This window comes from Balaenoptera musculus, chromosome 2, assembly GCF_009873245.2.
Source record: "Balaenoptera musculus isolate JJ_BM4_2016_0621 chromosome 2, mBalMus1.pri.v3, whole genome shotgun sequence".
NCBI lineage: Eukaryota > Metazoa > Chordata > Mammalia > Artiodactyla > Balaenopteridae > Balaenoptera > Balaenoptera musculus.
In genome coordinates, this window is record NC_045786.1 from 31,061,252 (window position 1) to 31,078,560 (window position 17,309).

The 17,309-nt window shown below is 42.6% G+C and overlaps 1 protein-coding gene across 5 annotated transcripts in view; it reads left to right on the forward strand.

The window, feature by feature from the left end:
* The first annotated feature begins 14,096 nt into the window (after nucleotides 1–14,096).
* The window catches only part of FAM189A1 (family with sequence similarity 189 member A1), a 401,999-nt gene continuing 398,786 nt past the window's right edge, over nucleotides 14,097–17,309 (forward strand). For all 5 annotated transcript variants that reach the window (XM_036843433.1, XM_036843436.1, XM_036843435.1 and 2 more), the window contains exon 1: nucleotides 14,097–14,530. In XM_036843433.1, coding sequence (XP_036699328.1) covers nucleotides 14,117–14,530 — 414 coding nt within the window. In that variant the 5' untranslated portion in view covers nucleotides 14,097–14,116. The remainder of the gene's footprint in view (nucleotides 14,531–17,309) is intronic.

Here is a 17,309-nt window from a genome sequence, read left to right on the forward strand (position 1 = left end):
GTTTCTAGGCTTTTTCAGGGGACAGAATGAAGAGAAACACACACACACAGAGTAAGCTACACAGAAAGACAAAATAGTTCATAAATTCATACTGTTATTTCCAATTCAAATTCCGGACTACAGGAATTTTATGTAACATCTATATTGCATCTCTAACTGCTTTTCTCTACACTGAGAATCCTAGTTCTCAAGGACACAAAAAATGATAGAATTAGAATGTCCCATAATTCCTCATTTGCTTAATCTGGTATTATGTGCAAAGAGTCTCATAATAATAATGCAAACCCTACTGCAACCAATTAATTACTGGACGCAGTGAAAGCTTTTGCATTTGCTCTTCCCGTTCAACCCCAGTTTTAAAAAATAGTCGTATTATAGCTACATTGTCAGAGCATGTCTTAGTCTGTTCAGACTGCTATGACAGAAGACTACAGACTGGGTGGCTTATAAACACAGACATTTATTCCTCACAGTTCCAGAGGCTGGGAATTCCAAGGTCAAGGTGCCAGCAGACTCAGTGTCTGGTGAGGGCTTGCTACCTAGCTCATAGATGACCATCTTCCTCCTGTGTCCTCACGTGGCAGAAGAGGCAAGGGAGCTCTCTGGGGTCTCTTTTATTAGGGCACTAATCCCATTCATGAGGACTCCACCCTCATGACCTAATCACCTCCCAAAGGCTCATCTCCAAATATCATCATATTGGGGATTAGGTTTCAGCATATGAATTTTGGAGGTTCACAACATTCAGTTTATAGCAGAGCACATAACCAATACATACTACACTTTTTCTTTTAATACTCATTTGGTCTTTTGAAATAGAACAGCTTTATTAAAATATAATTCACATAGCACAAAATTCACCCTTTTAAAAAAAAAAATTCACCCTTTTAAAGTGTGCAATTCTGTAGTTTTTAGTGTGTTCACAGCAGAATGCGACCATTACCACGATCTAATTTTAGTATATTTCATCACCTGAAAAAGAAACCTGTCCCCATTAGGAGAAACTCCTATTCCTCCTTCCCCTGGCCCCTGGCAACCACTAATCTATTTTCTGTCTCCATGGATTTGCCTCTTCTGGACATTTCATATCAATGGAATGATACAATTATGTGGTCCTCTGTGATTGGCTTCTTTCATATGATGTTTTCAAAGTTCATCTATCTTATAGCATTTTTCACTACTTCATTCCTCTTTATGGCTGAAAACATTTCATTGTTTGGATCCACCATATTTTGTCTGTTCATCAGTTGGAGATACATAGGCTGTTATCATTTTTGGGTTACTATGAATAATACTGCTATCAACACTCATGTACAAGTTTTTGTGTGAAAATATGTTCTCAATTCTCTTGGGTATTTACCTATGAGTGGAATCTCTGAGTCCTGTGGTAACTTTAAGCTGGGCACATTGAGAAACTGCCAAATGGTTTTCCAAAGTGGATGCACCATTTATATTCCTAACAGCACATCCAAAGTTTCCATTTTCTCCACATCCTGCCAATACTTGTTATTGTCATCGTTGTAATAACAGCCCTTTTAGTGGCTGTGAAGTGGTATCTCATTGTGGTTTTGATTTGCATTTCCCTAACAACTGGTGATGTGGAACATCTTTTCACGTGCTTATTGGCCATTTCTATATGTTCTTTGCAGAATTGTCAATTCAGATTCTTTGCCCATTTTTAATTGGGTTATTTGTTTTGTTGAATTGCAAGAGTTTAAAAGAATATGTATTCTGGAATACTAGATTCATGATATGTGATTTGTAAACATTTTCTACCTTTCCATAGATTGTCTTTTCATTTTCTTGATAATGTCTTTTGCAGACAATTTTTAATTTTGATGAAGTCCAGTTTATCTGTTCTTTCTTTGGTGCTCGTGCTTGTCATTGCTAAGAAACCATTGCCTAAATCAAGGTCACATAGATTTATAGCTATGTTTTCTTCAGAGTTTCATAGTTTTAGTTTTTATATTTAGCCCTTTGATGCATTTTTGAGTTAATTTTTATATATGGTATGAGGTAGGGTCCTCATTTAGTCTTAGTTCTAAAAGGAAATTTATATTTATTGCTCTTCAGCCTGTACTTATGTTAATGTTTCTCTAGTTATTTTGGTTGTTTGAGGTTCATGAACAAATAAGATTCTTCATGAAGGGCTCATGGGAACAATATTCCATGAGTTCTTGCACACTGATCATAGTTTTTATGTGAGCTTTATACTTGAAGTTCAGTTTCTGGAGATAAAATCTTTGGGTGACATTTTCTTTACTTTTGACTATCTTAGAAATGCTTCTTCACTGATTTTCTGGCATAATGCATTATTGTTAAATATATTATTTCCTTAAAGAGCTACTTGCTCTTTTTGCCTCAATACCCAAAGGATATCTCCTTTTTCTTTAGAATTCAGTAATTTGACTACAATATGTCTTGGTCATGACCATACTGGTTTGATAGTCTCTTGCACAGAGTGTACACTTTCAATATTCAATTTCAAGTCATTTTTTTTTAGGATATTTTCTTTGTATTATAGTTTTAATATTTGTGTTGTTCCCTTGCTTAGTTTTCTTTTTCAGGAGCTCCTTTCAGCCATATGTTGGCTCTTCTTTAATACTGTTCAGTATATGCTTTCTCACAATCTTTTCTTACCTCTTTTACTTATGATTTAATTATTATTATTATTATTATTTTGGCCACACCACGCGGCATGTGGGATCTTAGCTCCCCGACCAGGGATCAAACCCGTGCCCCCTGCATTGGAAGCCCAGAATCTTAACCTGCCAGGGAAGTCCCAATGATTTAAATTTTATCTTCCTTTTTACCTTTTATTTCTCTCAGGTTATTAGCAATTGTATTTACTCACTCTTGTACTTTTTCTAGCATAGCCTTTATTTCTGAAATCTTTTTATTCTTTTTCTGTTTTACATTTAATCCCATGATCCATTTTTAGTTAACTTTTGTATAAAGTGTGAAGTTAAGTTGGAGTTCACTTTTTTTGCTTATAGATATCCAATTGCTTATAGATATCCAATTGCTCAACACCATGTGTTGAAAAGCCTATCCCTCCTTCTTCATTGAATTGCTTGTACATCTATCTCAACAATCAATTGGACATATTGTTTTGGGTCTATTCTGAGTTCTCTATTCAGTTCCATTGTTTAATGTGTTTATTCCTCTGCCCTAACCACAATATCTTGATCATTATATCTCTATAGTAAGTTTCAGTATTGAGTACAGTGATCCTTCCCACTTTATTCTTTTTTTTCAAGATTATTTTAGCTATTCTAGGGCCTGTGCTTTTTCACACAAATCTAAAAATAAGTCTAAAAAAAATCCTTGCTGGGATTTTGACATGAATTTCATTAAACCTATAGGGAAATTCAGAAAGAACTGACATCTTTACTATGTTGCATCTTCCAATCCATGAACACAGGGTGCCTCTCCATTTGTTTAGGTCTTTTTTTTTTCTTTTTGCCATGTGGCATGTGGGATCTTAGTTCCCTGACCAGGGATTGAACCCACACCCCCTACATGGGAAGCGCAGAGTCTTAACCACTGGACCACCAGGGAAGTCCCTGTTTAGGTCTTTTTTGACTTCATCATTGTGATGGTTAATTTTTTGGTCACCTTGGCTGGGCCATAGTGCCCAGATATGTGATAAGAAATCATTTTGTATGTTTCTTTGAAGGTATTTTTTGAAAGATATTAACATTTAAATCAGTGGACTTTGAGCAAAACAGATTCCTCTCCATAATGCAGCTGGCCCTCATCCAATCAGTTGAAGGCCTTACTAGAACAAAGAATGACCCCCCCCCCCAGCCCCGAACAAGAAGGAATTCTGCAAGAGTAGAAAAGGGACTTCTACCACCTTTCCTACCAGCACATCCAAAGGGGGATCCATAGGGGGAAAAGGGACTTCTACCACCTTTCCTACCAGCACATCCATAGGGGGATCATTATAATCAAGTCTGGAACTTCCTAGGAAGAGGTTTTGGTCTGGATCCCACATTTAAATCACTAAATGATTTCTGAAGTTTCATTACTTTGCCCATTTATCCTAAGGCTATTGGAATATTGTATAGTTGTAAGAGTAGAACTAATAAAGGCCTTACAATAATGCCTTTTGAATTCTAGATGGAAATTAATCCATAAGAAATATGAGGTCTGGCACTGAGTCTTATTGATCTTTACATGTTTAGGACAATGCCTTGCACATATACCACTAATAATATTTTAGAATAGATGGATGAGATCAGGAAAAATATAAATTATTTTAAGAAAGCTGTATCAGTATCAAACAAAAGATACTTACTATAGCTTTTATTCTAATAAGGCACTATTCTGAGAACTGTGGGAAATCCAAAGAAATACTATGAATTCTCTCCTTAAAGTTACTATACCGTATTTGAGGAAACAGCTTAGTTTGTTTTTCCCTACAGTGTCCTGGAAGGTGGCTTCCAGACACCAAGTCATCTCTGCTGGAAATCTGTACTCTGCTCTGTCTACCAATGGTGTTAAAGCTTACCCTTCCTCCTATTTTGGTTTGGTTTGGCATTTGGGTCCTAACCTAACTTCACCTTCTGGTTTCAGATCCTATGCATCTAACTTAGTTTTGTTCTTTTCTGACCTAACTTGTTCCGCTGCTTTGGGCCAGGATCAGCTGAACCCAACAGCACTGCTTTCATACAGGATGGTGTCACGATCACAGAAGAATAATGGGCACTTAGTGTATGCTGTATGGTAGTGCTGTTCTAAGTACTCTAGATGAATTAAATCATGGAATCCTCACAAGGAGCTTATATGGCAGGTACTATTATCACATTACGTAGGAAGTGATGGAGCTGGGGTTTGGACCAAGGCCGTATGACACCAGCATTTAAGGCACCAATGCCCTAACTACTCTGCTGGCCTGCCTGCCTTTTAGACGTGAGAAAGAACTTAAAGTAGAGATACAGTTTGCATGGGTAATGAAGTAGGTCATTCTCAGCAGGAATGGCCCACTAATGTCCAGAAGCTAAAAAAGCAGAGGCCAGTGTCTTGCTGGAGCAGAGGGCTGGGGAACATGTCGGGGAGAGCAGAGAGAGAATTGGGGTTTGCTGGATGGTCTGAGCTGTCACTGAGCACACAGCTTACTTGCATGAGAAAGGCCAACTATCCCCTGAGAATTATACCTGCACTGTGAAAAGTGGGGCCAATAATGTAATTGACACTGAAGATCAGTGAGTCCTGATGTTTATTTTTCCAGGGACTCCCCATTTATCCGTGAGCAAAGTGCTTTACTTTTGTTTCATACTTAAAAAATAAAAAAGCTGTTCAAGGAGTTCTCGTTGAAGGTGACTCTCATCCTTCAAAACCAAATGATAAATTTTACTCCATTATTTTCTGTTCAGTTGATGGTTGAGAATTATCAAATCTCATGTGGCTTAACTTGTAATTTTGATACATTTTCCCTGAAGGCAAAACATTTCTTTCATGCATAATTTTGTTTGAGTCAGTGTGTGTGAATATGAATAACTGCTTATTCTAATGAAATCATTACAATATATGTTTCTAATAACCTGACTTAATGGTGCTGGTTGAGTTAATTTAAGTGGAACCTACTTCTTAGCCTCCTTGCCCTTCCTGAGTAATCCAACATCATTTATTTCTCAGGGGCTTCTCACAAAATTCTAGTCAGTAGCTCAGAAGTCTTAAAAACTTAACTTTGGATTTACTTATTTTATCTTTAAAATTTTTTCATTTTTTAATTGAAGTATAGATGATTTACAATGTTGTGTTAATCTCTGCTGTACAGCAAAGTGTTCAGTTATACATATATACATTTTTATATTCTTTTCCATTATGGTTTATCACAGGATATTGACTATATAGTTCCCTGTGGTATACAGTAGGACCTTGTTGTTTATCCTTTTTATATATAAAAAAATTAACTTTAACATAGAGTTTAGGATAGAGAATTCAATTGAATAAATAGTAATTAAATACTACAATCTGCTAAGGACTATGCCAGGTACATTAAGGGATTGAAAGCATGAATGAAACTGTGTTGCTGTCTATAAGGAACTCATTACTGATGGAATAATGTCACCCAGCATTCACAAAGTGCTTTTATGTTTGCAAAATACTTTTATCTATTTGCGATCTAATTTAAATCTCATCACAGAAACTATGAGGTTTTATGAGTGTTTCAAGGCCTGTCAAAATTAGATTTCTTCCTTCTCTGCACTAAATTGTACTTTAATTATTTTATTTAAGTGTGGAACACTTTAGGTATTAACATGTTAATATTAAGTCTTCCTATCCATGAACACAGTGTCTTTCCAACCATTATGTTTCTTTAATTTCTTTCAGCCATGTTTTGTAATTTTCAGTGTATAAATCTTTCACCTCCTTGGTTAAATTTATTCCCAGGTGGCAGTGAGATAGACATTTTATAACCCAATGGACAGAGACAAGTCAAAGTTTTCACACATGAAGTTATTCTCTTATCAAAGCCCAGAGATGCCTGTGCTGTTTTCACCCCTCCAGTTACAGTTATCTGAACAAACGTGCTCCAGAGCTGTTGGTGATGACCAGAGGACACTGGGGAACAAGTTCAAGTCACTGTTTTTCAATTCTACACCTAAAAGTGGAATTACTGGGTCATGTGATAAATTTATATTCCCACTAGTAATGAACAAGGGTTCCAAATTCTCCATGTCCTTGCCAACTCTTGTGATTTGCAGGTTTTTTCATTTTTAATCTTTTATTATAGTCATCCTAGTGGTGTGAAGTGGTTTTTCATTGTGTTTTTTCTTATTGTGTTATAATATACCTAACACATTCACATTGCTGTACAACCATCACCGCCATCCATCTGCAGAACTTTTTCACCTTCCCTAATAGAAACCCCACACCCATTAAATACTAACTCCTCATCTGTCCTCCCCCCACCCCCTGGCAACCACCATTCTACTGTCTCTATAAATTTGACTACACCAGGCACCTCATATAATTGGAGTCATAGAATATTTGTCTCTTTGTTGACTGGCTTATTTTACTCAGCATGATGTCCTCAAGGTTCAGCAGATAGTAGTACAGATATCTCTCTGAGTCCCGGCTTTCAATTCTTTGTGGTACATACTTACAAGTGGGTTTGCTGGATACAGTAATTTTATGTTTAATTTTCTTGAGGCACTTCCATACTGTTTTCCACAGTGGCTGCACCATTTGACATTCCCATCAGCAGCACACAAGGGTTTCAATTTCTCCATATTCTCAATGACACTTGGCTATTTTCTGTTTGTTTTGTTTTGGATAATAGCCATCCTAATGGATGCCAAGTGGTATCACATTGTGGTTTTGATTTGCATTTCTCTAATTAGTGGTGTTGAACATCTTTTCATGTGATTATTGGCCACTCACATATTTTCTTTGGAGAAATGTCTATTTCGGACATTTGTCAATTTAAAAATTGGGTTGTTTGTCTTTTTGTTTTTGAGTTATTTATACATTCTGGATATTAAATCCTTATTAGCTATATAATTTGCAAATATTTCCTCCCATTCTATAGTTTGTCTTATTGCTTTCTTTCTTTTTTTTTTTTTTTTTGGCTGCGTTGTGTCTTCATTGCTGTGCATGGGCTTTCTCTAGTTGCAGTGAGCGGGGGCTACTCTTTGTTGCAGTGTGCAGGCTTCTCATTGCAGTGGCTTCTCTTGTTGTGGAGCATGGGCTCTAGGCATGCGAGCTTCAGTAGTTGTGGCACGTGGGCTCAGTAGTTGTGGCTTGTGGGCTCTAGAGTGCAGGTTCAGTACTTGTGGCGCACAGGCTTAGTTGCTCCGCGGCATGTGGGATCTTCCCAGACCAGGGATCGAACCTGGGTACCCTGCATTGGCAGGCAGTTTCTTAACCACTGCACCACCAGGGAAGTCCCTTTGCTTTCTTGATAGTATTCTTTGATTAACAAAAATTTTTAATTTTGATGAAGTACAATTTATCTAGTTTTTCTTTAGTTGCTCATGGATTTGGTGTCATAGCTAAGAATCCACAGCCATATCCAAGATCATGAATATTTATACCTATTTTTTCTTCTAAGAGCTTTATGGTTTCCACTCTTATATTTAGGTCTTTGATCCATTTTGAGTTAATTTTCATACATGGTGTGAGGCTGGGGTCCAACTTCCTTCTTTTGCATATGAAAATCCAGTTGTCTCAGCTCCATCTGTTGAAGAGACTATTCTTTCTCCATTGAATGGCAGCCTTGTCAAAACTCGACTGGTGTTAGATGGATGGATTTATTTCTGGACCCTCAATTCTATTCTAATGGTCTGTCTATCCTTATGCCTCTACCACACTGCTTTGATTATTGTAGCTTTATAGTAAGTTTTGAAATCTAGAAGTGTGAGTCTTCCAACTCTATTCTTCTTTTTCAAGACTGTTTGGCTATTTGGGGCCCACTGCAATTCCAGAAGAATTTGAGGATTTGCTTTTCCATTTCTGCAAAAAAAAAAAAAAAAAAGTCTAAGTTTTGACAGGGATTACATTGAATCTGTAGAGTGTTTTGGGTATTGATGTCTTGATATTAAGTCCTCCTATCCATGAACATGGTGTCTTTCCATTTATTTAGGTCTTCTTTAATTTCTTTCAGCAATGTTCTGTAATTTTTGGTATACAAATCTTTCACTTCCTTGGGTAAATTTATTCCCAGGTATGTTATTCTTTTAGATGTGTTGTAAGTGGAATTGCTTTATTAATGTTCTCTTCAGGTTGTTTTTTGCTGGTATATAAACAAATGACTAACTTCTGTGTGTTGATCTTGTATCCTGCAACTTTGCTGAATTTATCATCTCCAGTAGCTTTCTTGTGGATTCTCTGAGGATTTTCTATAAATATAGGATAATATCATCTGTGAACAGAGATAGTTTTAGTTCTCCCTTTCCAGTTTGTATGCTTCTTCTTTCTTTTTCTTGTCTGATTGCTCTAGTCAGAATTTCTAGTACAATGTTGAATAGCCGTGGTGAGTATGAACACCCTTATCTCATTCCTAATTTTGTGGAAAAGCTGTCAATCTTTCACCCTGAGTATGATGTTAGGTGTGGGTTTTTCATAAATGTCCTTTATCATACTGAAGAAGTTTAAGGAAAGTGACTCTTTAAAATGTTATTTTTAGAAATAATTTAAGGCCTAGGATGATGTTATTTTGGTGTTATTTTTCTCCAGAGATGATTTTCAATTGCTTTTGTCAGCTCCTAGAGGCTTGAGCAATGCAGAATTACTTTAATCCAAATTTTGGGTTTGGGATTTCTGGGCACCTGCAACCAGAGAGAAGGCTGGCTTACTCCCTTAATCCCCAGGCACAGCCATCTGGGGGTCCATCACAAAGCAGGGGACTGGCTTCCTGGGTTCCCACCCTTGGAGAGACCTGGACTCAAAACTCATCCTTCTAACCCTGTGTGGTTGCCAGAGCCAGAATGCAAGTGCTCAGGGCAGAAGCTGTCCAAGTGCTGCATAACTCTCTGGATTCCTCCTAGATCTTGGCCTGGTATTCTCTCATTATCTCCATAATTCTTTGATGCTTTAAAAAACATATTTAAAAAATATTTCATTTGGCTTCTTAGTTGTCTTCAGCAGGAGAATTCGCTAGCCTGCTTTTCCTAGAAGTGGAGTTCTCTGCTGATTATTACTTTTCCAGAGGTAGGGACTGTGAGATCCAAGTACACCTTTCTTCTGTCTTATAGGAGATGCAAAGGGGCAAGCTCATTTCTCATCCATTTATGGAGACGTATATGTTGAAAAGAGCAGGAATCTGGAACAAGGGGCCTGTAAGGGAGGCATTAGAATTACTTATCTCCCCTTGGTGCAAGAAGGTGTGAGCCTTGCCTTTCACAAAAAGCTCAGCCACCTTCTTTGCTTAAGAACAATGGTCTCACAATACTACAAAGCTACAGTAATCAAAACAGCATGGTATTGGCACAAAAACAGAAATATGGATCAATGGAACAGAACAGAGAACCCAGAAATAAACCCACACACCTATGGACAATTTATCTTCAACAAAAGAGGCAAGAATATACAATGCAGAAAAGACAGTCTCTTCAGCAAGTGGTGCTGGGAAAGTTGGACAGCTGCATGTAAATCAATGAAGTTAGAATGCTCCCCTACACTGTACACAAAAATAAACTCAAAATGGTTTAAAGATTTAAACATAAGACAAGACACCAGTAAACTCCTAGAAGAGAACATAGGCAAAACAGTCTCTGACATAAATAGTACCAATGTTTTCTTAGGTCTGTCTCCCAAGGCAATAGAAATAAAAGCAAAAATAAAGAAATGGGACCCAATCAAACTTATAAGCTTTTGCAGAGCAAAGGAAACCATAAACAAAATAAAGAGACAACCTACGGACTGGGAGAAAATATTTGCAAATGATACGACTGATAAGGGCTTAATTTCCAAAATATACAAACAGCTCATACAATTCAATAATAAAAAACCAAACAACCCAATCAACAAATGGGCAGAAGACCTAAATAGACATTTTTCCAAAGAGGACATACAGACGGCCAACAGGCACATGAAAAGATGCTCCCCACTAATCATCACTAATTATTGGAGAAATACAAATCAAAACTACGAGGCACCACCTCACACTAGTCAGAATGGCCATCATTAAAAAGTCTACAAATAATAAATGCTGAAGAGGGTGTGGAGAAAAGGGAGCCCTCCTACACTGTTGGTGGGTACCACTATGGAAAACAGTATGAGGTTCCTCAAAAAAACTAAAAAGAGAGCTACCATATGATCCTGTATCCCACTCCTGGGCAAATACCCAGACAAAACTACAATTCGAAAAGATACGTGCACCCTGATGTTCACAGCAGCGCTGTTTACAATAGCCAAGACATGGAAACAACCTAAATATCCATTGACAGATGAATGGGCAAAGAAGATGTGGTGTATATATATATGTATATATATATATATATATATATATATATATACATATATATATAATGGAATATTACTCAGCCATTAAAAAGGATAAAATAATGCCATTTGCAGCAACATGGATGGACCTAGAGATTATCATACTAAGAGAAGTCAGTCAGGAAGAGAAAGACAAATACCATGTAATATCACTTACACGTGGAATCTAAAATACGACACAAATCAACACATCTACGAAACAGAAACAAACTCAGACATAGAGAACAGACTTGTGGTTGCCAAGGGGAAGGGGGTGGGGGAGGGATGAATTGGGAGTTTGGGATTAGCAGATGCAAACTATTAAATATAGAATGGATAAATAACAAGGTCCCACTATATCGCACAGGGAACTATATTCAATATCCTGTGATAAACAATAATAGAAAAGAATATGAAAAAGAACATATACATATATATGTATAACTGAGTCACTTTGCTGTACAGGAAAAATTAACACAACATTGTAAATCAACTATATTTCAATCAAATCAAAAAAAAAAAAAGAACAATGGTCTGTTAGTCTAATCTGATTTAGGGAGAAGAAAAAGTTGCTATAAGGTGGTTCCAGGGGTCTCCAGGAATCTCCCATAACACTAGGACATGTATTACTACAGCCTTTCATAAGAGAAAAACACTGAGGAGCAAAGAGGGCCAAGGATTTGCCAGCTCCTACCCTCCCTACTTTTCTCCTCCCCTTCCCCCCCTCCCTCCTTCCTTTCTTTATGATTCACTTCTAGGAAATTGACTCACCTTAATTATTTATTGCATTTAATACGACAGAATTTTAAGATTTTCTAAAATACAGAATTGATTTTTAAAAGAGCAAAGTGCTTTAAATTTCTAGATCAGTCTCTCCCTCAGCCCCCAAATCAAATTTCACCAAGGAGGTAGATCCCTATCCTAACCCACCTACACCAAAATCCCCTGCTGCGCTGCCTGGAGCTTTTTCCATGTCATTTATAAATAGAAGGAATTGATTCACATATATTTTGGAAGCACATCTAATACGTAAATGGGAGTTCACTGGAGGTTTCCAACACTTGGTGACTCTTCCCATGGTGTGTCAACTGGCGGCCCCCTATATTTTTAGTCCATGTTTAATTCACCACTGACACCTGCCATACAGCTCTCAAATCCATCCAATTCTCCACCTTAATCCAAAACACTGTCACCTCTTGCCTACATGACAGCAACAGCATCTCATCTCTCTACATTCCCTTGGGCATCCCTTAATCCATTTTCTATACTGTGGTCAGAAAGCTCTTTCCAAAGCTCCTTATCATCTGTTTTTTGGCACCGTGTAGAATTCTCCGTAACACTGAACCCATTCGCAATTGGCCTTGGAGCAATTATCCATATGCTGCCGGTCTCCCCACTACACTGAAAGGTCTCTGAGTACAGGAAGCTGGTCTGCTTCTGCTCATCCTTACACCCTCAGTGTCTGGTACACGGCGGGTGTTTAACATATTTTTAAAATACTACATAATGTCAATAAACTCTACGTAACTTACTTATTTGTTATGCTTGTTATCTGTTTCTCACCTTGCCCCTGGAAGGCAGGGGGTTGGCTGTTCTGTTCACCCATGTTCTCTGAGAGCCTAAAAGGGGGCCCAGTGCTTAGAGGGCCCTTTGTGACCTTTTGTTGGAGGAATGCATAAATGAATGAATGAGTGAGTTGACTACAGTGAGAACCTAACTTCCTGGCAGTCCAGGATCTTGTTTGGTATAATTCCAAGCCCTTAAAAAGTGCTGGCCTGCACATTTCTAGATAGAGAACGTCTCCAGGAAATTTGAATTTGTACTCCAGTGCTCAGAACCATGCCAGTCAGAGGCTCAGTCCTGTTACAGGTAAGAACTGCAGGAGGAGCAGCTTTGGCCACAGGCCAGCGTTCTGAGGTCAGCCACTTCATCTGTGGAATTCCCACCCCTGTTCATCCTTGGGCCATCCACTTGAATTGGAAAATAAATCCCATCCCCGCTAAGGTGTTGGTTGATAAAGGCTTGAGCTACTGCCCCTTCAAGAGGAATTTGCATTTTAATAGAGGCTCTTCAGCCCCAAAGGAATCAGTAACTCTTCTAAAGATGTAATTTCCAGCACAGCAACTGCAGTATTTTGGGGCAAGACTCTGCAGTGTTGCCAATCCAGATCAACAGGGGGACTCCCTCAGTCCCGCCTTGAGGCTGTGTAAGACTGACCCACCATTTCCCACTATTATTACCGTGAACATTGCCTTTTTGTGCCTAATCTCCTCAGGTCGCCTGACACTCGTGGGCCTCTCATGTCAACACAACCCTTTTCAACACTGGCAGTCTTAAAGTGGCCACATCAACAGGGCCACAAAGTGAATTGTGACAAAACTTCCAAGCTTTCTTGGTACCCTAAGGAAGCCAACAGTCAGGTATTTAAAACCTAATACGGGCAAAAGGGAGTAGAAATGATTTCGTAGGTCCTTCATGATACTGTTCATTTAAATTCGTTTTGTGCAATTTGTTTTCAGCCCCAACTTTTTACTTGTATCAAAAGCCCTGCAAATGGAAGGTGGGCAAGAGACATCCGTTCGTGAGCTGGGAATATTCTAAATGCCGAGTCCTCCAGGGCCGAGTTCTCAGTGGTGCCTTGAGAAATTCTGGAACTGCAGAAATTCTGGATCTTGGAATTCCGCATTCGAGAGCGGCTCCTCCTCGCCACACCTGGGACCAAGCGCTCGGAATTCACATCTTCCCGACCCCGGCCCCGCCACGCGCGCCCCTCCCCCGCCCCGGGCCTGCCCCAGGCTCGTAGGCGGCTCGCCCCCTGTGGCGCGGCCGGGCCACGGGCCCGGCTCCCAGGCCCCTTCCCCGCCGCTGGCCCGGGGCTCCGCCTGCCGCCCTCGCCCTTGAAGCGCCCGCGATCCCCACTCCCCTCCGCGGCGAGAGGCGCGAGCGCTGAGGCCCAGCCGCTGGGACCACACCTGCGCCAGCCCGTTCCCGCCCCGCTCGGTCCCGGCTCGAGCTCCGGCCCCGGCTCCGACCCCGCGCGCGGCGGCGGGGCTCGCGCCCGCGGACAGAGGCGGCGGCGGCGGCTCGCTCCCGCGCCTGAGCTGGGGAGCGCGCCGGGCGGGCGGGAGAGGGCGCAGCGCGGCGCGGCCGGCGGGCGGCCCTGCTGAGCGGCGGCGGAGGCATGGGCGCGGGCACCGGAGGGGGCTGCGGGTGCCCGGCTCCCCGCCCGGCCCGACCCGCTCCCAGTGCGCTGCCGCCGCAGCCCCCGCGGCCCGCGGGGAGGCCAACCCCGCAGCCGGAGCAACTTGCCTCGGACCCTCGGGGAGGAGGGGCGGCGCGCGGGGCCGGACGGGAGCAGGCGAGGCGTGCGGGCGCGATGCCTCCGGCCGGCGGTCCGCGCGCGCCGCGCCCCGCCGCGCTGCCCCGCAGCCTGTCCCGCCTGCGCGAGTGCCCGGGCCGCTCCCGCATCGTGCTGGCGCTCGGGGCCACGCAGATGGCGCTCGGATGCCTCATCGTGGCCGTCAGCTTCGCCGCGTTGGCGCTCACCACCTCGGCCCGCGTCCGCCACTCCTGCCCCTTCTGGGCCGGCTTCTCGGTGAGTGTCGCACAGGGGCTGCAGGCGGGGGCGAGCCTACCAACCCGCGGGCGCCAAGTTCGGGGCGCAAGCGCCCGGGCGAGCTGCCGCAGCCCGGGGTGCGGTTCAAAACTCGGGCAGGGTAACTCCGGGGACCCGACTCACCGCTCGCCGCCCTGGGAGCGTGGCTTTCCCTTTCCTATCGCGCTGGTCCCGGAGTAACTTTTCTTCGAGGAAGCAGCAGCCAGGCGCCCGCGACCACCCGAGGGGCCTTCGGGTGAGGGTGGGCGGCGGGCGCGCTCCGGGGCGGGCGGCTGCGCCCTGGGGCCCCCTGCTTCCCGGTGGCCGGGGACCCGCCAGGCGGGCTGGGCGGCCCTGAGCGAGGCGGGAGCAGGGGTGCGAGCCTGGTGCCGGGCCGCGGCTCCGTGCGCCTGGCCTCCGCGGCGGCTCTGGCCGGGCACTGGGGAGCAGGGCGCGTCGCGTCGGGTCGCTGGTCAGCCGAGGCGGCGGGAACCGGCCGGACCCGCTTTGGCAGCCCACCCGCTTGGCGTCCAGGACTTGGCGCGTCCCGCGTTTGGCGGGAACGCACCGGCGAGCTCAGCGGGCGGCGGGACTGGGCGAGCGAATGCTGGCGGCGTCGGGGGGCGTGTTTAGTGAGCTTCGTCTCCGCGAGGGTGACCGATTTGCAGGATTTTGACCCCCAAATTAGAGAATCCAGTGGCTGACAAACCTCCATAGGAGCAAAGCCACCAGGAATCCCATTAAAAGAAATGATTGTCTCCAAGAGTTAATTTTGGGGGGCATTTTTTGATTGAAGTCGTTTTTTCCTGTATTAGTAAAGAACGGACATATGGAAACGGTAAAAATCGATGCAGAGCAGATAGTCTTTATAAAGAGAGGCACTTGTTCTGCGAACTCTTGACATCTGTAACTACATTTGGTTTCTGGTGCTGGAGTACATCTTATAGGTTTAAACCGTAAACGCAGTGTGTTTAAGTTCCATCTTCAGAAATCCAAACCAAGCCTTTGTAACGAATGTTTGCTATTTGTTGTTGAGTTTGGAAATTTAAAAATTCTGTCCAGCTTCGCTTTTTGTTATTGTTGTTCTTTTGTAATGGCCTTTGTTCTCTAAGTCCGATGCCCGGCTGGTAAAATGAGATCTGAGCAGAACTGACTCTGTGACACCCTGATCGATACAGGTATGGTGGTTCATCCTAATGGGGGTATTAATTTTCAAAGCTTATTTCAGACCAGGGGTGAGTCTTGGAGAGCTGATTAAAACATCAGCCATGGCTGATTAGGCCATAGCTCGCAGTGTTCAAATCAAAGACAGGGGGTTGGAAGCAAGACCCAGAAGTCATGATTAAAACGGGCCCCTGTATATAGTCTTCCTACCTCTGTAGCTCAATTTTTAGCATGATTTAGTATGCATTGTTTCCATGTGGTCTGTCTAGTGGGCCCGAGTTTGTGTCTGCTGGAGCGGCCTACAGGTGGCAGACTGGTAAATGAGCTTCTCTTCCTGGCTTCTCCCTGGGCCTCTGCTTCTCCACCTAGTCCGAGCTATGTGGCTTTGGCACTTTTCAAAGGGCATGGAAAAAGAGCTGCATTTTAATAATAAACTTAAAAGGGAAAACACTCGTCAAAAACGGTAGAAAAGCTGTTTATGTGAAAAATGTACGTTCACTGCATTTTAGTCTAAAGAGTTAAATAAATATGTAATCCATGGATTTAGTTTGGGTGATTCATACTTATTCCTTTCCACAGCTATAACCTATTAGTCCTAACTTCCTGCGATTCAGAATAATTCCACACGTGTCTGCTGTGTGCAGACGTTTCTCTAGGCTCTGGGGACAACAGTGAACAACATTCTCTGCTTACGTTTTAGAGGTTGTAGATTCTGCTCTCCGTCCACCTCCCACTCCCTGCCTCTTTACACCCACTGTTTCACGGGCTAGTTTTCTTTCTTGAAACTGAATCTACCACATGCACCTTTACAATTCTTTCCAAACAGTATATACCATTTTTTACATATGACCTCTGCCCTTTGCAGACATGGTGGTTGGTTCCAGTGATGTTGGGACAGGTCTGCATGTTGGCATGGCTTTCGGCGCTAACACTGGCCCCTTGCCATGAATGTGCCTGCCTGCCCGGACCTGGAAACCACTTTGCAAGGATAGTTTTCTTTTACGAATGGTGACTAAGATGGCCGGCTTTACACCAAAATCTGTTCTGCGTGGTTTAGGGCTGCCCTGTGTTTCCTCTGCATTTCCTGAAATAAGAGGTGTGGGCTCTTTAGCACTTTCTAGGTTGCTAGGCCTTCTCTGTGGTGTGTCCATGGTGAAGAACCATTGTAAAAATAATTCTCCTTTATTGAAGAAAAATCAATACCCAAGAAAATGGCTTACATTTATTGAGCATATACTGTGTGCCAGGCGTTAAGCTGAGTGTTTTTCGTGCTGTGATAGCACATTTCGTCTGTGGCCCCTGGCGCCCCTGCTCTTGCACAGTTCCCTGCACTTGTACTTGGACTGGACCTCTGACTGTCCTTAGCCAATGGGATGCAGCAGAACTAAGGCTGTCTCCAGGGCTAGGCCTAAGCCCTGAGATGTCGTGGCAGCTTCTGCAGAGTCCACTGAGGTGAAGAGGGATTAAGGAACTTGCTGTATTAGTCAGGGTTCTCCAGAAAAACAGAACCAATAAATACATATGAGCAAGCTGGAGACCCAGGAATGCTGCTGGTATAATTCAGTCCAAGTCCAAAGGCCCAGGAACTGGAGGGCCCATGGTGTAATTCCCAGCT